Source organism: Malus sylvestris, chromosome 11 (genome assembly GCF_916048215.2).
Source record: "Malus sylvestris chromosome 11, drMalSylv7.2, whole genome shotgun sequence".
Lineage (NCBI taxonomy): Eukaryota > Viridiplantae > Streptophyta > Magnoliopsida > Rosales > Rosaceae > Malus > Malus sylvestris.
In genome coordinates this window covers 6,112,301-6,134,662 of record NC_062270.1, presented here as the reverse complement: position 1 = coordinate 6,134,662, position 22,362 = coordinate 6,112,301, and the positions used below count along the sequence as shown (strand labels likewise).

Sequence of the window (22,362 nt, the reverse complement as noted above, 5' to 3'; positions counted from 1 at the left end):
TTGGAGAAATTTTTCTCTATTTTCAACTAAATGTAGACGAGTTGATATACCCACCCCATTGCAAATTTCTGTAATTTTTGTTGAAGCCAACCTATATCGACATCGATATGTCTATTGATATTTTCATAAATTTGCATATCGATATTTCTACATATATTAATATTTTAAACACTGCTTACAAGTTATTTTTTATTTCCTTCTAAGACCAAATTTCTTAGTTGAAACGATGCAATGAATTTGAAGGTATAAAGTTTCCCTACTCATAAAAGGAACAAAAGTAAATGTTCCCTTCCCCCAAATTATTAGTCAGATGAAATAGCAAGGTTACTTGCCAAAAACTGTAATAAGAAATCCAATAAAATAAAAACAAATACAGGAGGATAAACCCTACGCTCACAATGCAAAGATTACTTGGACCCGAGGAGATTCCAGAAACTTAACTAAATTCAGTCTTAAAATTGACACAAATTGAGGTGATACATGCACGTCTACTGGCGTACCTACGCTATGCCAAATATGCTTTTAAGGGTAATATTAAGTAAATCAAATTTATATAATTAAGTTGGCCAAGAATGAAAGAAATGCAATATTGATTAATTATATCGGCCTCAAGAGAAAAACTTGGTGTCCTCGGTGACTCAGTCGATAATACATTGTTAATTTATGTGAAAGAATGCCTACGCATGTAACTTTATTGTTTGCTTTCAGTACGTAGGAAAAGAGGGAATGACTACGTGCATGGACATTTACGTATAAAAAGTGAGAGAGTTATTTTACTCGCGCGTTGTACAAGTCATCTTTTCTTTCCATCTAAGATTGTGTTTAGTAAACCACAACCTAGTGGCTCAGTGGTAAAGAACGAATTGTGATGCTTCATTCAAATTAAAAACTAGAGGTTTTGGGTTTGAAATCCGATGCTGGTGTGAAAACCAAACTTGTGGCCAGAGGGAGGCTGAAATGCCAATGTGAGTCTTCCCGGTCCCTTGTGAATAACCGTGGTTTGCCATCAATTATCCTCCTTATTAAAAAAAAAAAAAAAAAAGGGAAGAAGATTGTGTTTAGTATGCAGGAAAAGAGAGTTCCACCTCTAAAAAAAAGCCCCGTATTGGAGAGGCCTAAACTTGGGAAATCGGGAGGATCTTTTTTAATAAATAGTCCAAAGAGAGGTAGGTTCTTGGAATTCTTATCTAATAAATTGACCCACATTGAGGTGATACGTGCACAAACGAAATCTAGCTCTGAAGAGATGTCTGGGGTATCTTCAGAAAACGAAGATAAAGATGAAGATGTTGATCGTGACGGAGAACATGACGTTATTTGCATCGAATCTTTGATTTACCAGAGGTATATCGGTTTTGGAGAAATTAGGTTATCATCCTTATTTTTATTACTTCATTGTTTAAAATTCTATTCATTTTCAAATTTTGATCAAGGTCTTTGGATATTAATAACATTATTAATTATTTCAATAATAAATAAATAAATTCTAAATATATTCATTTAATGTTAAAAATGTTACCATTAGTATATTTATATTTATGACTAAATTTTTTATCTTATAGTTTTAGTTTTAGTTTGTACCCATTTTTAATTTGTAATTGTTTTTTAACTTGTACGAATTTTCTTTTTAGTTTTAATTTGTACCCATATATTAATTTCTTTTTGTGCCCATATTTTTTAAAGTTTATTTGTATTTGTACCCATATATATTTTTTATTTGTACTTTTTATTTTGCTAAATGTACCCATGCTAATTATATGTACCCATTCATGTAAAACTTTTTAATCTTAAAATGTACTCATTCTTAAATATACCAATTTGTTATATGTAAAATGTACCCTTTTTTTTTATATAAAATCTATTCAATTTTTTTCTAATCCATTTTTAAACTTATATGGGTACATTCTTTTTTCTTTGATTTTAAAATGTATCAATGTCAAGTTTAATCGAAGAAATTTACTAATGTTATTAAGCCTAATATCTGTTTTTTTGTTGTGATTTTGAAGAATGTACCCATGTTTTGATACAATAATTTTTTTGGTTAATTTTGATGAATGTACCCATGTATATATATACACACACAAAATAGTATATTTATATTTTAATATTTTTAATCCCACAAATTATGTTTTTTTTATTTAAAATCTCATTTATATAAACAAGTAAAATTTCAAAATTTTAATTTAAAAAATATAGTAGCGTACATAGAAATAAATTATCACATTAATTTCAAGGACCTCGATCAAAAATTAAAAACCAACAAGGTTTCAATCAAAGAATATTCATAACTAAGGACCGCATCCAAAGTCTCTCATCTATCTTTAACCATTCTTTTAAGCGCTTCACCATCTCATCCCTTCCTTCAAATGGATCTGATAGTATCATTCACAGTTTTCTGTTTTTGAGACGAACTAACAATTTGTGCTTCTCAATAACAGGTCACTAATAGGCCAACTGAAGCAGATGGCTTTTGCTGGCCTGATCTCACTGCAGATCGGGCTGTTATGCATACTGGAGAATATCTTCCACTACATCTGCAAATTCCCATTAGGCTGTTCTCCGTACGGGAGATCAACAAAGCAAAGTTTAACAAGCTATCCAGCTTGACGTCAAGGGAATCAAGTTTTGGAGCATTAGTACAAAAGCTTGTGCTCGTCATCAACATTTTCAAACTCTAAACTTATTACGAAATCCCTCGATCAGTTCTGCCGCAAGAGGTCAACTATGTACTGGCCATCGATGTACCCTTTTTGCTTGAATCAAACTAAACTAGAGAAATTTGGAGTAGGGATGCAAGAAAGATGACCTTTTTTTATTACGAATCAAACCGAGCCAAACTAGCTACATAAAGTTTTATTTGTAATTTTTTGCAGCAAAACTCCATCAAACAATTAACTTTGAAAATTCTGTCATGCATGTAACTGTTTAGAATTCTGTAGAGCTTACTATGACTAAAGCTGGTAGGGTGTATGTGTATCATCGGCTTTTTCGAAGACAAGTTGTAGTCAACATAATTTTTATCTTGTCGTCTAAAGGTTTTGAAAAGGTGAAAATGGACTCGTGTGCACAATGCAAAATTTTTTGTTTGGAAGATATTTGTGAAAATTTCCTACAACGTAAAAGACATAACAAGTTGATTTTCAACCATTATTTTTAGTTTCTCACACTCCATTTTTATTTTAGATTATCATCTAAACTACATATTAACAAAACCATATCTTCCTTCTCTCTCTCACGTTTCTCCCCAACTTCTCTCTTTTATATAAATTTTTTATTTTATTTAAACACACATGGTATGTGGCTTCATGTAGTATTGAATAAATTGAAAACAACAGATAATATTAAACATGGAGCATATGAGAGCGTAAAAACTAATTAGGGTGCGTTATTTATTTTCCAAAAAAGCCACTTTGTACTAAATTCTAGTGATAATTTTTTTCACTTATAAGTTAGAGGTAAGTTCAATTCTCGCCAATACAAATTTGAACGAATTTATTATGATTGGGCCATTTTGAAGCTTAACTTACTTCCTCATCCGTTGTTATATATAATATAGTATGTATTAGAAAAGTATTTTTCAAAGAAACCAAAAAAAACCTTAAAATTGTTATGAATTATTTTTATTTTTAATCACTTTTGCACTCAGTCAACCTGCGAAACCCCCCAAAACCGCCACTTCACAAGTCGGCGGGTCAAATGATCAAAATTCCATTCATTCCCTGTCCGAACATTTCTTCATTTGTTTTCTTCAAAAAGCCACACACAAAGTCTGAGGAAAAATAAATCCAAGAAGTGGTTGATTGTCGTGTATAAATGAATACCCACACTTGAAAACCGTCGTCTTTGGTGAAAGTTGACGGCCATGGACGACGACGCCACCAGAACTGACATCCACCGCCACAAAAGCCGCAAGCGCCGCCTGAGCGCAGCTGAGGAGCGCAGCAACGATGAATTGGATCAGGAGGTCGACGTGGAGGTCTCGGAGGCGCTGAGCAAGAGCTTTATGCAGGTCCAGTCCGTACTGGATCAGAACCGCGCCTTGATCCAGCAGGCCAATGACAACCACCAGTCCAGAGCCCCCGACGACCTCACCAGAAACGTTTCCTTAATCCGCGAGATCAACTCCAATATCTCCAAAGTCATCTCGATTTACTCCGATTTGTCGGCCAATTTCTCCGGCATTGTCCACCAGCACCGCGCCGCCATAACCCCCGCCAAGAACGACAACGACAGCCGCGTGACAGGGGATCGGAAATTGGATCCGGTGAAATCGGGCGTTGAATCGCAGTGATTTCGATGGCCTTGTGAGTGTTCTGTTTGTGTTTGAGAGTCTGCCTGTAAACTGTTTGATGAAATGCCTGTATTGTTGTGGACATTAGTGTTTGGTAGCATTGTGAAATGTCGAAAACCTTTGCTTAATTCAGTGTTTGTTTGGTATGTGTTTGTTGTAAAAGGATGAAGGCTGCGGGATTGCTTGTCTTCGACCCGCAGATATTACAAGGTATTTATGTTCTCTTCTGTTGAATTTTAGCTTCTTGCACCCTTTTTTTCAAAAAAATTGTTGAAATTTTATAGTTGAAATGACATGGAATACTTGAAGCTAACGGAAGACTTGGAGCAAAACTTAGCGTTAGGATTCATACCACCGATCCCACTTAGTGGGATAAGGCATTGTTGTTGTTGAAATTTTATAGTTGAAAATGGTATCTTCTTTGCAGCATTTAAATTCTTTTGTTATAATGTGGTTTGGTTTGTGCATTGCATTTCAATTGCCCTTTGTTCTATACAATTGCGCTGTTGGCAATTGAGTAGGATGGCTCCTTCACGTTATGCAACTAGTGAGGCCAAGACAGGATTGATGGGCATGAGGGTTCTCGTGTCCAAGCCAATTGGTCAGATGCTGGATTTAACTTTCCTAACCCATCGTATATAGGGATAATGATGTCGGTTTTTAACGCTCTTTGGAATGATGACCCTTCAAACATAGTTTAGTCTACAAAAAAGATTCAATTTCTTGATGTCTTACTTGTTCTTTATCCTTCAATGCTTTCTCATCTGAAATGAGTTAGCAGAATGGTATGATGATCAGTCGTAGGTTATTAGTTTTTTATATCCCTCTTGATCTAGGCTTTAAATTGAGGACGAAGACGGTTAAAATAATACCTTACATGTTGGTGCATAAGAACCCACAGATGGGTGTAGTTCTGTACTGGTGAAATTTTATTATAATGTGCTTTGAGATATTGTTCGCTTTGGTGGGATAAGTTATCGTGTCATCTATATGCTTTCAGAGTGTTGCATTGCATCTCTTTAATCTCCTTCGACCCTAATTCTCTAGGTTTTACATTGATACAACAACAACAACAAAGCCTTTTCCCACTAAGTGGGATCGGCTATACGAATCCTAGAACGCCATTGCGCTCAGTTTTGTGTCATGTCCTCCGTTAGATCCAAGTACTCTAAGTCTTTTCCTAGGGTCTCTTCCAAAGTTTTCCTAGGTCTTTCTCTACCCCTTCGGCCCTGAACCTCTATCCCGTAGTCACATCTTCGAACCGGAGCGTCAGTAGGCCTTCTTTGCACATGTCCAAACCCATTTTGTGTACGTGTTGATGCTTCACCACCCAACATTCTGTGCCATACAGCATCGCCGGCCTTATTGCCGTCCTATAAAATTTTTCATTGAGCTTCAGTGGCTTACGACAGTCACACAACACGCCGGATGCACTCTTCCACTTCATCCATCCAGCTTGTATTCTATGGTTGAGATCTCCATCTAATTCTCCGTTCTTTTGCAAGATAGATCCTATGTAGCGAAAACGGTCGCTCTTTGGTATTACCTAATCTCCGATCCTCGTCCCTAACTCATTTTGGTCTCCATTTGCACTGAACTTGCACTCCATATATTCTGTCTTTGATCGGCTTAGGCGAAGACCTTTAGATTCCACCATTTTTCTCCAAAGGTTAAGCTTCGCATTTACCCCTCCTGAGTTTCATCTATCAACACTATATCATTTGCGATGCAAAAGGGTAAGGACTTAAGGATTGTTGATGCACAAAATCAGTGAGGACTTTGGTACAACAGAAAGTATTAAGTTATTGCTCTGGTCATTAGAGTGGATAAGTATGTAAATGGATAGAGACAGGAAAGCAAACATAAGATGTACGTGGTTCACCCAGATTGGCTACATCCACGGAGTAGATGAGTTTGCATTAATTGTGAAGGGTTTACACAAGTACATAGGTTCAAGCTCTCCTTTAGTGGGTACAAATGAATGATTTAGTACAAATGACATTAGGAAATATTGTGGGAGAATGATCTTGTAATCACGAAACTTCTAAGTACCAAAGTGTGGTATCATCTTCACTTGCCTTATCTGTCTCATAGGTAGATGTGGCATCTTATATGAAATTACTCTTCCTCCATCCAGGGGTGGTAACTTTAACTGGTGGAGATGCACAAGGTAATGTATCAATTTTACTTGAAGCTTATTTGTAGCGTCAGGCTTGGTCAAGCGCGATACAAACCATGTAGTAGGAGTCCCCCAAGTCGCCGAGCTAGGGGATCTGCTGAAAGAGGTGACAGACAAGGTAAGCAATCAGAGCTCCAAGCAATTAGTCTCAGATCAGAAGTTTGATTTCGAGTTCCGGCTGATTGTTCTCATTCTCCCTATCTTGCAGGCAGCATGAAGGATAAAGAGAAGAAAAGGAGAATAGATGATATGAGATACTTTTGCTTTTGAAGAAGTAACTTTCCACAAACTTATTCTTGAACTGGGCTGGAGGGTTTTCTGGTTTCCTCCAGAGTATAAGGCCGACTGAAGAATTTAAGGGTCAAAACAAGTCCATCAAATCTAGAGTACGTTCGACCCTGCTGATATGGGATACTTTTGCTGTTAATAAAGTAGTGGGTGTATCGGCACGTGTTCTGTTACGCTTGTCTCCACATGCTTGTATCATTCTCACTTTCCCTATCGGCTCCTCAGGCAGATGTGGTATCTTCTCTGGAAGCATAAGATGTTGAAGATGAGTACTCGAGAGCAATGTCAGGTAAGTAATCAGGTAAGGGGTTCCAGGCAGTCAGTTCCTGACTGGAAGCTTGATTCCAAGTGCTGACTGATTGCTCTCTTTCTCCTTGTCTTGCATGTAAGAACAAGGCCAAAGGAAAAGACAGGGAAAAAACATGATATGGGATACTCTTGCTTTTAACCCTGATGATATGAGATATTCTTGCTCTGGTGTAGCTTGTTTGCAGAGGTATTATCGGGGGGAAAGAAAGCTGAGTATTTCGAGAGGCTTCGTTGGGAGTGCCCTCTTAGATATGAGGAAATGTTGAGCATTTTTGCAGGTCTGCCTGTCCGTTGAGGATGGAGGTCGACATATATAGGAGTCTCCCTAACAACAAGTAGTAATGCTATTCCTTTACCCTGCTTAGTCATAGCATGGTAGTGGGAGCTGCCAGCTTCACGTGTGTCAGAGCACTTTGAAAAAGTGGTCTGTTGTATCTGGAAAGCTGATGTTGCGTGTGAAGATTACAGATAGGCTTTATCCAAGGAAATCTGGCTCTCGAAGTTGAGAAAATGATGCCTTTTCGGTTTTCGAACAAGCAATCCTGTCGGGGATCTGTCTCTCGAGATTCGGAGAACGGTGCCTCTTCGATTTTTGAGAGAGCAATCCTGCTGGGAGTCTGGCTCTCGAGATTCGGAGAGCGATGTCTCTTCGATTTTTGAGAAAGTAATCATGTTGGGAGTCTGGCTCTCGAGATTCGGAGGACGGTGCCTCTTCGATTTTGGAGCAAGCAATCTTGATTGGAGTGTTTTATCGAATGTGAGTAAAGGTAGGGCATGTTTGCTAGTCTACCTTGCCATGGAGCACAGAGGTTGACACACAGGGACTTTCCAATTATCTGTTCCTTTACCCCTGTGGGTAATAATATGATAGCTAGACCTTCAAAATTTCTGTGTCTAAAACTTTGTTAGTGCTGTTTCTTTGCTATTCTTTTACCCTTCTTGGTCATAGCGATGTAGTGGGAGCTACAAGCTTCACGTGTTTAAACTTTGTCAGAGATCTTTGGCAAAGTTATCTGTGGTACCCATGAGTTGATGATGCGTGTGAAAAGTGGATGATTGAACAGTAAGATTCACGTGCTTTCTATTTCACCAGAATGCCTGTAATTTCAGCAAAGCTGAGTGTGCATGTGACAGATGTTGACAAGGCTGAAAAAAGCAGGTGCCTCTTCGATTTCTGAGATCGGCCCTCGTGGTCTATGAGCAATCCAGCTTTTGAGAAAGCAAGCGCCTCTTCGATTTCTGAGATCGGTCTTCGTGGTCTTTAAGCAGCCCAGCTTTTGAGAAAGCAAACGCCTCTTCGATTTATGAGATCGGCCCTCGTGGTCTCTGAGCAGCCCAGCTTTTGAGAAAGCAAACGCCTCTTCGATTTCTGGGCAGACGCCTCTTCGATTTCTGAAGCTCCGTCGAGTGCATATTTTTATAGAAGCTGGCATTAAGTTTCAAAGCACACTTGAATCTTCACCAGTAGAAGTTCCCTTCTTGCACTTCTAAGATCTTGATTTGTCCGACCTCTTCTCTCTTCAACACCTTTGAAAATGTCTGGCCCCTCCGACCGTCGTTTTGACTTGAACCTTGTTGAAGAGGCAGCCACGCCTTCTCCAGACAACATATGGCGCCCATCCTTCTTATCCCCTACTGGTCCTCTTACCGTTGGGGATTCCGTGATGAAGAATGATATGACCGCTGCGGTGGTGGCCAGGAACCTTCTCACTCCCAAAGATAACAGACTACTTTCCAAACGGTCTGATGAATTGGCTGTTAAGGATTCTCTGGCTCTAAGTGTTCAGTGTGCAGGTTCTGTGTCTAATATGGCCCAACGCCTATTTGCTCGAACTCGCCAAGTTGAATCATTGGCGGCTGAAGTGATGAGTCTCAAACAGGATATTAGAGGGCTCAAGCATGAGAATAAACAGTTGCACTGACTCGCACATAACTATGCTACAAACATGAAGAGGAAGCTTGACCAGATGAATGAATCGGATGGTCAAGTTTTACTTGATCATCAGCGGTTTGTGGGTTTGTTTCAAAGGCATTTATTGCCTTCGTCTTCTGGGGCTGTACCGCATAATGAAGCTCCAAATGATCAACCTCCGATGCCTCCTCCTTCTAGGGTTTTGTCCAGTACTGAGGCTCCGAATGATCCCCCTCTGGTGCCTTCTCTTTCTGGGGCTCTACCGACTGCTGAGACTTCTCCTAAGCAACCTTTGTGAAGGCTCCCTCTTGTTTGTTTATTTTGACTCATGATTATGTGCCGATAAGCTTGGTCAGCGAAGGTGATGAGTCGCTTTTGAAGGATGAAGATTTACTTTTTGACAACGGTGAAGATATGTTTTTTGACCTGGACGATTTGTTCGCACCGTTAGACTGTGAATCTGCATGGTCACAAAAGAAGCTGCTTCAGATTGACGAAGCTCAAGTGCCTTTACCGTTGGATGGGATGAATTGTTGGGATGACTGTTTGTGGATGGGCAGTTGTGTTCAATGATCAGTAGAGGAGACGTATAGGTGACGACGAGCTGTCTAATTTCGACGGCGAGAGATTGTAATTTCTTTTTTAGTCTATATAAAGATGTTTATATATAAGATGTAATTGTGATCACTAAGGCTGTTTAACTTCGACGGCTGGAGATTGTAATTTCTTCTGTAGTTTATATAACATAAGATGTTTCTTTGATTTCTTCTCGTTATTGAGTTAATTCCTGAGTAAATTCGTTATGATTGGTTAAGCACAGATGCTCATTAGCATTACAATGAAAGAATCCATGGCGGTAAATATTTCGCCAGAGCCAATAAAAGATCGACCACAATGTTTGTTCGGAAAAGTTTAATCACATAAATGTAGAATCCAAAGGACAAATAAGAGAGATTGCATAATTATGAAGAGCATAATGAAATCATTATATTCCCTACAACATTTGAAGACGTCTCATTAACAGGACCACCATGTCGCTTGAGACAATCCATGTCGTTGCACCAAGGCACATCTGTTCCTGCAGCATTCAAGACATCCAGGCACATCTGTTCCTGTAGATAGTAGAGTAGGTTATGCCGGTAACTAGCACTGATTCTTTAGCAAGTACATGGAAATACAGGTGTAAGATGTGTTTCACGCGTCTTTAATTGGGATTGCTTTGGATCAGATAGACTCAAAACTATCGTTTGACCCAAAAAAAACAAAAAAACAAAAAAAACAATGCAGGTCATGATGATGACGGGATCGTTATACATTGTTAGATTAACACTCAGTGGTGCAACGACAAATGTGCCTGGATGTCTGAGTGCTGCATGAATAGATGTACCATGGTGCAACGACATGGATTGTCTCAAGCAACGTGGTGGTCCTGTTACTGGGATGTCTTTGAATGCTGTAGGGGATATTATGATTTCATTATGCTATTCATGATCGCTTATTTGTCCTTTGGATCTGAATTGGTTCTATATTTATGTGATTAAACTTTTCCGAACAAACGTGTGACCGATCTTTTATTGGCTCCGACATAATATTTACCGCCATGGATTCGTTCGGTACTGTAATGCCAATGAGTTCGTGTGCTTAACCAATCAATTACACGTTCATCATTATAAAGAATTTACTCAGGAATTGACTCAATAACAAGAAATCAAAGAAACATCTTATATTATATAAACTACGAAAGAAATTACAATCTCTAGCCATCGAAATTAGACAGCCGCAGCCGTAGTCACAATTACATCTTATATATAAACACCTTTAGATAGACTTAAAAAGAAATTACAATCTCTCGCCGTCGAAGTTTGACAGAACGTCTCCTCTACTGATCACTGAACACAATTGCCCATCCACAAACAATCGTTCCAACACGTCATCCCATCCAACGGCAAAGGCACTTGAGTTTCGTCAATCTGAGGCAGCTTCTCTTGTGACCATGCAGATCCACAGTCTAATGGTGCGAACAAATCGTCGAGGTCAAAAAACATTTCTTCACCGCTCTCAATAAGAAAGTCTTCATCCTTCAAAAGCGACTCACCACCTTCGCCGACCAAGCTTCTCGAGACATAATCATGATCAGAAAAACTTGCAGGCATCGTACTACCGTCAATGTTGCTTATGCACTGCTGATCATGATCAATAGCGTCACTAATCATCTTGTAATTGCTTTCATCGAAGGGCAGGACAGGAGCACTGCTAGTACCAGGGCAGTTTTGTAGTTCCTCAATGGTATGGGTGATCACGCTAGTAGTATTTTGCGAACCCACTTTGTTTCTTGCCTTTGTTTTTGCTGGCTTCTCTTTGACTTCTTTTCTTGCTCTCTTTTTCGCCGGCTTCTCCATGACTTCTTTCCTTGCTCTCTTTTTTGCCGGCTGCTTGTTCACTTGTTGGGTTGAATTCGAACAATTCTTCTTGTTTCCGCTCCTAGAATTCTTTTTAAGTCGGCAGAGAACTACCTTCCCAATTTCGTGATCGGAGTCATCAGCGCAACCAAACACACTAGGAAGAATGCTGTACTCTTCCAAGAGCCAGTCACCGTCATGCTCACACCCTTCTTTCTCATACCGCAAATTCCTCTTTTTCCCAATAGCTTTTTCATTCTCCAAATCCTTAACCGGCTTTGAATTGGATTCGCTCCACGTACCTCCGGCGTCAATTTCACGTTTGATGCGCGCCTGGCTTCTAGCCGTGAGTTGGCAGAAGAAGTACAAATCTTGATCTTCAAGTCCCGGTCCGCCGAAATTCTCCCAAACCACCCACGGTGGAGTCTTGCCGAAGAGGTCGAACTCGTATATTAAATTCTCGCAGTAGTCTCTGTGGAGGACTCTGTTGTAAAGGAAGAAACTGATCAATTCCTGATCGGTCGGATGAAACCGAAAACCCAGCGGCATTCCGTTAGAACCCAGCAGCTGATTTTCATAAAAACCCAGCGGCACAATACCACCATAACCCTCCTTCTCCATTGTCAAGACCTCGTTAGGGTTTCTCTCAGTTGTTTCGGACACTATGTTGGTGCGAAATCGTATGAGATCTTTCCTTACCGGGGTAGGTGATTATATACTTTTTCTCCCCAAGTCTCTGCCGTTTGATTAAATCTCATCTACGGCTGGGCGAGTTTCACGTAAGTAGCCGTTGGGTGTGCAAAAGATTCTGAAATATCCTACAGTGGATAGGAAAAGTATATACATTTTGTCCCGGTTTGTTCGCGGAGCACCGCCGCTGTGCCGCCACTGGAAGTCGGAAACCGTGTTGGATAAAATCACTATTTGTGTGTTTCAACTTTGAACTCGGGAAGAGCCTACGCTTGAGTACTTATAAGTGTTCTGAGCAATCCTGACCCGTTGGATCTAATCCCATCCCACGGTGGATGAGTGTGTTTTAATTATCCCAACGGAATATACAAAAGGGTAAAAGGAAATTTCAATGTTGGAAGTTATATTTTAGTGCAATAGCCAAATTTGTTGTGTCGCCAATAATTTTTAAAGGAAATTTTATTTAAACCCATTTAACCTTTTTTTACACCCAACTTAAATTCAATATTGGAAATTAATAATAAAACTCAAATTTATCAATAAACCCAAACACTATAATTAAACATCACTCTTTGTTCTTAAAGTATAATCCTCCGGTTGGAATGCTGCCTGTGGCAGCAGGTAGAGATCCACTTTGTTAACGAGTTTGTTGTCTAATGCCCAGTTAAAAGCAGGTTGATCATTTACTTTTTTCTCTCTGGACCATGGTTGATCTTTAAGTTCATTGATCCACTTCTTAATAACCATCTTTAAGTTCCTACAGGTAATAATTGAATTACCAGCTTTTGTGTTGTGGAAAACCATGCAAAGAACTTAGGTCTAAACAAATCAAATTTAGCTTCTAAAAATCAAATGGGTGTAAAAATAAATCCACATATTGAATTGGGTTTATGGGGTATATTAAGTATTAAATTTGGGTTTAAATAGATATTAATAATTTAGTTAAAAATCAAATGGGTGCAAAGAGTAAGTTAGGTGTAGAAATAGGTTAGATGGGTTTAAATAAAATTTCTCAAATTTTAATTAATGGACCAAACTACAATTTAGAAGTGGAAAAAAATATAGAAAATTACCGGACCAACCAAAGCCGTACCAAAATATTGAAAAAGGACCAAACTGAAAGTACAGAAAAATTCGGTACCCAAACCCGAACAGATACCGAAATTTTTAGTACATGATTCGATATGAAATATTAGTTTTTTTTTCGGTAAGACCGTAAACCAAAATAAAATATGTATAATATTTATAATTTATTTTTTAAATATAATTTAAAATTATTACAGCCGTCGAATTTGGTTGAGATTTAATCTCAATCGTTGAATTCAAATGAAGCCCTCTCTTGACCTCACCTCACTTTGCTCTCTCATCCTCCGCTGATTTTTCTCAATCTCTCTCCTCCTCCATATTTTCCATCTTCGAATCCGACCATACCACACACCCACATCACACTAGTGAGTTATCGACTCTTTCTCTCAATTGAACTGACTCATTCTCTCTCTCGATTGACCTCTCTAAGCTCACTCACCCACTCACTCACAGATTCACTCTCCCTCTCTCTACGACTCTCTCACAAGACTCTCACTCGATCGAAAAATTAAAAAAAAATTTCTAGAATACAAAGTTCGGATAAAAAAAATTTCTAGAATACAAGAGTTTGGAAAAACTGAAATTTTGGTTTGGTTTTAATTTTTCAAAATCTCATCCCGAAGTTTGGAAAACCTTCGGGGATCCTTGTTAAGACTCGGTACTAGCAACATTAGGAAGAACTGCATTCTTCTAAATACTGTCCACCTTGATGCTCACACACCATTTGTTATCATGCAGAAAACAGCCCATAGAGCTTCCGTTCTTCACATCCTCAACCCGGTTGAAGATGTGAAGACAACCTTCTTTGTAGGCGACGTCACTCCAAGTACCCTTGAACTCAATCTTGTGACTATACGCAAAACATCCGAGCTAATTAAATGTTGAATTAGTGGCCAAGTGGCCAACTTTTGATTAAATAAATCAAAAAGAAAAAAAAAAGACAACTTGATTATGTCCCTTCCATGTTTTGGGGAGGAAAACATGGAACCTTGTCTAAAGTCCTTTTGTTTTTTCTTTGGCTCATGTGAAAAGCCACGAGAAGGCTAGGTTATGAATGAGGGCAGCTGCTGCCCTTTTGTTTTAAGTGAGCAGAAAAACAGAGAGCAGCAGAGAAGAAAAGGGAGAGAAAGAAGGTGACACGCCCCGATCCCGATATTTCCCCGAATACCAGGATAGGCACGTGCTGGCCGACACCCTCGGGTGACGAAAGCCATTTATTTAGTGCAAATGCTGAAAACAAGGAATAATTAAGACTTATAACTATAAAAGACTAATGAATATGTATTTAAGGAACGTGTTCAGAGCATACGGCTAACTAGAATACTAAAAGAAATAATATAAAATTGAATGAATAAAAGAATGGGTCCTACACCAAGAAGACTCGAAGATGCCGATATGGAAGTGCCTGAATGCCGGGATTGTATGCCTCGATTCTATGTCCTGAAGGGGGCGCAAAACAAACATGAGTGGACCAAGTTGATATATATATAACAAAACAGTTATCAACATACTAACCCCCAGGTTTTATGAAAACACAAATATAATGTTAAACATAGGTTTTCCGAAACCTAGCATGCTGTGCAATGTCTCAAATCATAACTTGTATATATAGTAATCACTAGTGAATTGTCCGATAACCCCCAGGCCCCATGCCGGCTCCCCGTCTCTGAGCAGACAATCAGAGGAAAATACACTTCAGGCCCCATGCCGGCTCCCCATCCCTGGTCTTAAATGCCAGAGGAAACACCCTCCAGGCCCTATGCCAACACCAAACCGTCGCCCGGGACGGATCGGAATCTATCCCTACGTCCCGTAGCGGAAAAGACCACTAGGTAAGTACAAAACCATTGAACATATATATATTGAAAAACAACTTCATAGTATAAAGTCATCCATCATCTATACTATAAAGAGGTGTTCGAAACATGTTCTAAATATCATATCGTCATCCATAAGATATTCTATAAGAACACGGGTTATAGGAAAAATAGTAATAATTCAAAGTAGCCTCAGTAAGCCTGTTATCTCACAAAACGTTTCATAAAACGTAATCATCAAATCATGCTTTTCATGTATGCATTTCTACTATAAAACATGCATTTTAGAAGGGGTCCACTCACAGTACTTCGCCGTCGAAAAGTCACGCAGCTAGCGAAGACAGAAACGCCACTATAATTGCCCCTAAGCACATAAAGGGGTCCAATTAATAAAACTCTATTTTAACAATTGAATTTGGGAAAACAGACGTCGAATTACCCTAAGAAGAGTTCCGGACGAAAACCCGAAAAGTAAACCCTAAAGTGAACGTTGACCAGGGGTCAACGGTCAAATTAGGTCTAACGGGTTTTAGGCTTGAAATCTGGATTAAGGTTTAGGGTTTTAGGACTTGGGTTAGGGTTAGGTTAAGGGCTAAAAGGGTTTGGGTTTTAAAAGGGAAATGAGTTTGGATTTAGGGCTTTCACAAATGAGGCCCAAGGCCTTTTAAACAAATAATAACAATATACTAAAAACAAAATAAAATAAAAGGAGGTTGGGTTGGGTTTCTAGGTAAAGGGGTTTAGGTTGGTTTTGGGTTGGGCTCGGCAGAAAGGCCCAAAGGCCTTGGGTTGGTGGGTCGCCGGATTCAAAGGGAGGAGAAGGCCGGAATTCGGCCGGAAAACTACCCAAATTTAAACGGCCATAACTTTGTCAAAACTCAACGAAATCAAGCGAGACAAAAACGAAAGTTGTAGCCCTTGAAGAGACGAAGAGAATGGTACCTGACACGACATCTAACTCGCCGTGGTTTGTCCGAAAAACGCCTCGAAAGCCGTCGGACTCGCCGGAAACTGGGTAAGATTCAAATGGATATAACTTGTTCAATACTCAACGAAATTGAGTGAAACAAAAATGAAAGTTGTAGTACTCGGCGAGATGAAGAGATTGATACCTTGCACGCCGGCCAACTCGCCGTGGTTTGGCCGGAAATTTTCTCGAAAGTCGCCGGAGATGGGTGTGCCTACACCCGAGTTCGTTTTCGTCCTAAAACCTCCAAAAATCACGAATAAAACTCAGTTAAAACCCATTCCAGTAGATTATAGGACGAAAAAGGGAAGGTTTGGAGCTTACCTCACCGGAGAAATATAAAAGTTCACCGGAGTTCCTCTTTCCGGTTTTCCTGGGGTTGCAGCACGGGACAGAGGGAGAGAGAAGAACGAGATGGTGATGGACTTCCTCGCGCGGGGAAATGGGTGCGTGCGTGCTGCTGCGGTGCAGAGAAGAGGGAGAGAAGAGATATGAGAGAGAGTCGAGAGGGAGAGAGACAGGACAGACAAGAAACAGAAAAGAAGAAGAAAGAAGAAGGGAGTTCACCGGAGGGGGACAGAGAGAGAAGAGAGAAGAGTGAAGGGGTGCTGCCACGTGGCAGCTTGTGGGAAAGAAAGGAATCCATTTTCAGATTGGGTAGATAAAATGGGACAAAATTGATATATTAAAAATGTTTTGGGATAATTACATACATATACATATATCTTTATAAATAGGGGGTGGGTGTTACAATCTACCCCCCTTATAAAAATTTCGTCCCCGAAATTTAAAATTACTTACTAAACTGAAATACTTGAAAATAGTAAGAAGAATATATGTATAAAGAGAAATCAAGTCAGAATGGGTGCATCAAAGAGAATATGCCACCCGTCGCGAGCGGGTCGCAAAATCCTCTATCATGCCTCCAAACTCATACTTTCTTTCCCATCAGTGTAAAAGTAGAAAACATTCTTTAATAAGATATAAGGTCAAAAACATATATTGATGTACGGTAAAAAATAAGTACATAAAATACGATAACGTCAAAATAAAGATGTACTAATATATAGGTTGAAAATTCGAGCTGAATTTAAAACTGAAAACAGAAATACTTCCCCCAAAACATTTATAACGACAAAAACAAATAACTAAAGTAAATGAAGTTAAAATACTTATATTGAAAACCAAAACTGAAAATGGAAGTGGGTTTCGCCCAAGAATTCGTAGCTTCACGTACTCCGAGAAAAGATGTGCCTTTGGGTCGAATCCCAAGAATAGCTAATCTGTAACTTTTGTCGTAGACGGATCTTCCTGCCCACTTGCTTGACGAACCCAACGAATAAGCCATCGATATCACAATCGGCCGCCCGCAATATCGATCACACATTTGTTGTCTCGCTAAGCAAGCAGTAATTTCCTGAGGGTGCACAACTTCACACGTCGAAAATTCGATCCTCCAAATACAAGCTCGCACAGCTCCTCTATCAATCAATGTTGCATATAGCAACTTTCATACCATGCCACAACAAGTGCCATACTCAAACCGAACAAAATAAGAACTGTTGTTGCAAAACTTTATCCATCACCAAGCATCCTATCCTCCTCAGTTCTTCCAAATGTGACCAACTACTCCAGTGTTTCACCAGTAAAGAACCCTTTTGAAAATTGTACCTTGGGATTCAAGAGAAGTGGCTACCATGTTAGTAGTAGACCCAAAAGCTCGAACCAAGCAAGCAGAAAACGAGAAGTCATATTCCTCAACACGCAATATCACTTGGGAACTGTTGTAGTGCTCAATCCACCTCTCCATTTTTGCTTAGTTGCAGATTTCTAGTCAAACAAGATCAATGTTGGTGGAAAGAATGACTCTCATGTAATCAACCTAAACACCCCATGAGAGCACACACCATTTGCAAGAAGTGCAAAGATTATCCAATTCTCGCTTCGACCATCCTGTAATGCCATCCCAGAATGCACCAAACAGATCTGCTAGAAGTGTTTTAACAACCACGTACTCACAACAATAAGGTTCATAAGTGAAGCAGTGGAAATATGCGTTGAGAAGAACACCTATCATTGGAAAATAACCGATGTGATGCCCATGAATTCTAGTAAGATGGTGATACAATATGCTGACCTTCTGTACTAAAACCTTCAACCAACTCTTACTAAAAGACCGCTCGAACCTCACGCCCACGTGCTCTCGAACTAAAAGATCCTGGTGAGAGGTAGTGGAAAGCTGCGTTGAGGCGAACACATCACATCATCGAAAATGTCTACCAGAGCACGATATGATGGTTATGAATTGCAACAAGATAATAAGTGGTGACCATTCAATTCAGCATGAAGATAGTGATGCAATATGCTACTCATCTGCACTACAATCTTCATCGGTCTCTTACCAAAAGACGACTCAAACTTCACATTCACGTGGAACTCTTTCTGGTAAGTCTGGTAAGCTTGTCAAAATATTATGCTCCCAACATTCTTGTCCAAAATGATAAGAATTGGGCGCACACTTCCGCTGAATCGACCGATCGTGAATTCCTCACTGATTGAGCGAGAAACCATGTCGAGAAGGCTAAAAGAACACTCAAGAATTTAAGAGTCAAAACAAGTCCATTAAAACTGGAGTACAAGATATTGCGATTTGAACAAGAAACCACGCCGAGAACAAACGTTTTTTTTTTATTTTTTTTATTTTTTTATTTTTTTTTATTTTTACACCCTTCGTGTAATGTCCCGGCATGATCCAGTTCACATTGAGAAACAAACAAGCGAAGGAAAATGAAGATGCAGAAATAGAAGTCACTGTTTATGATTATTTGGCTAATCATCACCATAAGGTTGACGGGTTTCTTAGCCAAAAAGGGAAACATGTCTAAGATCAAGAATAGTTAAGAACTGTTAATAAGATTTGATGAGGCCAAAGACATTTTGAAATTCACAATACTTTGTGAGAGCTGTTTCAAAGTTCAAAAATTAAAATAGAACCTCTAAATCACCAGAATGACGATGAAGAAAGATACGAAGCAGCCCGCGTATGCATGCAGTGACACGATTAGCTACCTTAAAGTGATGCTCTTGAGCAACCTAAGGCTCAATAAGTCCAGAGAAGTTTAGAGCAAAGCTCGATCTTCGTACCATGATGAATATGGTAGAGTCTCAAGCCATTACATTGAAAATTACAAGGCTGAACAGTTAATGGACAAGAGCACTAGTCAGTTGAGCTACAAGCAAGAGGCTAAGTTCACCTCTCCCGAAAAGTACGTGAACAAAGAGCTAAGGTTTACTACCGAGTACCAGACCCAGGGGAAATTCAAGGAGTCTGTTTATCCAAACAAGTTTGGGTCTTCATCATCCAAGTCCAACTACAACAACAACAAGAACCGCAACTCCATTTAGGGAAATTGATGGGAATAGCATCTGCTACCGAGGAGTTTCCCAAGAAAAGTAATTAATGTGAATGAAGTCAACACTCGAAGAATTTGATGTGAAGCTGACGGTCAAAGGTTCATGAACTTGTCTTCGTTATTGAGTAAACAAGAAGGTAATCAATAAAACAATTGCCGAAGATTCATTCTAAAGATTCACACGAATATCCTCAGTGGAAACGAGTCTGAGAACATTGATTTGCTCCCACCAACTACCACCTACTAACCGTTGTCATCACTAGCACTTACTCGCTTCTTTAGCACGCACTTCGAATATTTCAAGCAATTTCCGAGAGATAAGACTATGCCCGCCATTCCTAGGGAACGCATGTTGCAGAGTGATATCATCGTTTCAGATCTCTAGTTGGTCTTAGTCAATTCATACTGCCAAGATTTTTCCGCTTCCCAAGATTTCGATGCAAAGCCGACTCCGCCCGCAATTCCTAGGGAACACATGTTGCAGAGTGGCATCGCCATTTTGGATCTACAACTGGTTTTGACCAGACTTCCTCAAACTGAGATTTCTAAAAACATGCCGCTTCCAGGTAACACTGACTCTACCCGTCATTCCTGGGGAATGCACGTCGTAGAGTATCGATCCAAAGCTGAAAGTCATCCAACAATTCAAGAACGTCACCATTGAGGCACAATCCCGACACGAATTCTTGTATATCAACCAGAAGATGACAATTCAAACAGAGAAAGATTCGCATAACTGCGCCGAATAACACTAAATCCAAAAGTCCTGACATCCAAATGACGTCAAAACCGACACACTACTTTAGTAAGAGAAGATCCTAAGTATGCTCTGAACAAACCACGCTCTGATACCAATCTGACACGCCCCGATCCCAATATTTCCCCGAATACCAGGATAGGCACGTGCTGGCCGACACCCTCGGGTGACGAAAGCCATTTATTTAGTGCAAATGCTGAAAACAAGGAATAATTAAGACTTATAACTATAAAAGAATAATGAATATGTATTTAAGGAACGTGTTCAGAGCATACGGCTAACTAGAATACTAAAAGAAATAATATAAAATTGAATGAATAAAAGAATGGGTCCTACACCAAGAAGACTCGAAGATGCCGATACGGAAGTGCCTGAATGCCTTGATTGTATGCCTTGATTCTATGTCCTGAAGGGGGCGCAAAACAAACATGAGTGGACCAAGTTGATATATATATAACAAAACAGTTATCAACATACTAACCCCCAGGTTTTATGAAAACACATATATAATGTTAAACATAGGTTTTCCGAAACCTATCATGTTGTGCAATGTCTCAAATCATAACTTGTATATATAGTAATCACTAGTGAATTGTCCGATAACCCCCAGGCCCCATGCAGGCTCCCCGTCTCTGAGCAGACAGTCAGAGGAAAATACACTTCAGGCCCCATGCCGGCTCCCCGTCCCTGGTCTTAAATGCCAGAGGAAACACCCTCCAGGCTTTATGCCAACACCAAACCGTCGCCCGGGACGGACAGGAATCTATCCCTACGTCCCGTAGCGGAAAGGACCACTAGGTAAGTACAAAACCATTGAACATATATATATTGAAAAACAACTTCATAGTATAAAGTCATCCATCATCTATACTATAAAGAGGTGTTCGAAACATGTTCTAAATATCATATCGTCATCCATCATATATTCTATAAGAACACGGGTTATAGGAAAAATAGTAATAATTCAAAGTAGCCTCAGTAAGCATGTTATCTCACAAAACGTTTCATAAAACGTAATCATCAAATCATGCTTTTCATGTATGCATTTCTACTATAAAACATGCATTTTAGAAGGGGTCCACTCACAGTACTTCGCCGTCGAAAAGTCACGCAGCTAGCGAAGACAGAAACGCCACTATAATTGCCCCTAAGCACATAAAGGGGTCCAATTAATAAAACTCTATTTTAACAATTGAATTTGGGAAAACAGACGTCGAATTACCCTAGGAAGAGTCCCGGACGAAAACCCGAAAAGTAAACCCTAAAGTCAACGTTGACCGGGGGTCAACGGTCAAATTAGGTCTAACGGGTTTTAGGCTTGAAATCTGGATTAAGGTTTAGGGTTTTAGGACTTGGGTTAGGGTTAGGTTAAGGGCTAAAAGGGTTTGGGTTTTAAAAGGGAAATGAGTTTGGATTTAGGGCTTTCACAAATGAGGCCCAAGGCCTTTTAAACAAATAATAACAATATACTAAAAACAAAATAAAATAAAAGGAGGTTGGGTTGGGTTTCTAGGTAAAGGGGTTTAGGTTGGTTTTGGGTTGGGCTCGGCAGAAAGGCCCAAAGGCCTTGGGTTGGTGGGTCGCCGGATTCAAAGGGAGGAGAAGGCCGGAATTCGGCCGGAAAAATACCCAATTTTAAACGGCCATAACTTTGTCAAAACTCAACGAAATCAAGCGAGACAAAAACAAAAGTTGTAGCCCTTGAAGAGACGAAGAGAATGGTACCTGACACGACATCTAACTCGCCGTGGTTTGTCCGGAAAACGCCTCGAAAGCCGTCGGACTCGCCGGAAACTGGGCATGATTCAAATGGATATAACTTCTTCTATACTCAACGAAATTAGGTGAAACAAAAATGAAAGTTGTAGTACTCGGCAAGACGAAGAGATTGATACCTTGCACGCCGGTCAACTCGCCGTGGTTTGGCCTACACCCGAGTTCGTTTTCGTCCTAAAACCTCCAAAAATCACGAATAAAACTCAGTTAAAACCCATTCCAGTAGATTATAGGACGAAAAAGGGAAGGTTTGGAGCTTAACTCACCGGAAAAATATAAAAGTTCACCGGAGTTCCTTTTTCCGGTTTTCCTGGGTTTGCAGCACGGGACAGAGGGAGAGAGAAGAACGAGATGGTGATGGACTTCCTCGCGCGGGGAGATGGGTGCGTGCGTGCGTGCTGCTGCGGTGCAGAGAAGAGGGAGAGAAGAGATATGAGAGAGAGCCGAGAGGGAGAGAGACAGGACATACAAGAAACAG

General features: G+C 39.8%; 3 protein-coding genes, 2 long non-coding RNA genes and 1 pseudogene across 8 annotated transcripts in view; 3 read left to right on the top strand and 3 right to left on the bottom strand.

Annotated features, from left to right (window-relative positions):
- LOC126589019 (protein EARLY FLOWERING 4-like) overlaps window positions 1–22,362 on the top strand; it is a 102,063-nt gene that overhangs the window by 32,845 nt on the left and 46,856 nt on the right. For 2 of the 4 annotated variants that reach the window (XM_050254204.1, XM_050254198.1), the window contains one exon: window positions 4,576–4,740. The exons of 1 other annotated variant lie outside the window; for it this stretch is intronic. The gene's annotated coding sequence lies outside the window, so the exon portion shown is untranslated. Of the gene's footprint in view, window positions 1–4,575; window positions 4,741–5,095; window positions 5,808–22,362 lie in introns of those variants that run through there. One more of the 4 variants, XM_050254196.1, reaches the window with a different exon arrangement.
- Window positions 1,247–2,745, top strand: LOC126589023 (uncharacterized; annotated as a pseudogene).
- LOC126589020 (protein EARLY FLOWERING 4-like) lies at window positions 3,648–4,740 on the top strand. Its single transcript, XM_050254205.1, has 2 exons — window positions 3,648–4,304; window positions 4,455–4,740. Exon 1 carries the CDS (start codon window positions 3,863–3,865, stop codon window positions 4,289–4,291), a length of 429 nt encoding a protein of 142 aa, XP_050110162.1. The 5' UTR covers window positions 3,648–3,862; the 3' UTR covers window positions 4,292–4,304; window positions 4,455–4,740.
- On the bottom strand, window positions 10,866–11,999 carry LOC126589381 (NAC domain-containing protein 41-like). The gene has a single exon (XM_050254660.1). It carries the CDS (start codon window positions 11,997–11,999, stop codon window positions 10,866–10,868), a length of 1,134 nt encoding a protein of 377 aa, XP_050110617.1.
- LOC126589026 (uncharacterized) lies at window positions 14,409–16,445 on the bottom strand. Its single transcript, XR_007611687.1, has 4 exons — window positions 16,084–16,445; window positions 15,914–15,982; window positions 15,275–15,335; window positions 14,409–14,594 (listed from the first exon to the last, which is right to left on the bottom strand). It is a non-coding gene; the product is annotated as an uncharacterized LOC126589026 (long non-coding RNA).
- Window positions 21,034–21,904, bottom strand: LOC126589028 (uncharacterized). Its single transcript, XR_007611688.1, has 2 exons — window positions 21,834–21,904; window positions 21,034–21,255 (listed from the first exon to the last, which is right to left on the bottom strand). It is a non-coding gene; the product is annotated as an uncharacterized LOC126589028 (long non-coding RNA).

Excerpts from the sequence above, each read along its gene's own strand:
- LOC126589020 (XM_050254205.1), top strand. The coding sequence starts at position 3,863 with ATGGACGACGACGCCACCAGAACTGACATCCACCGCCACAAAAGCCGC.
- LOC126589381 (XM_050254660.1), bottom strand. The coding sequence starts at position 11,999 with ATGGAGAAGGAGGGTTATGGTGGTATTGTGCCGCTGGGTTTTTATGAA.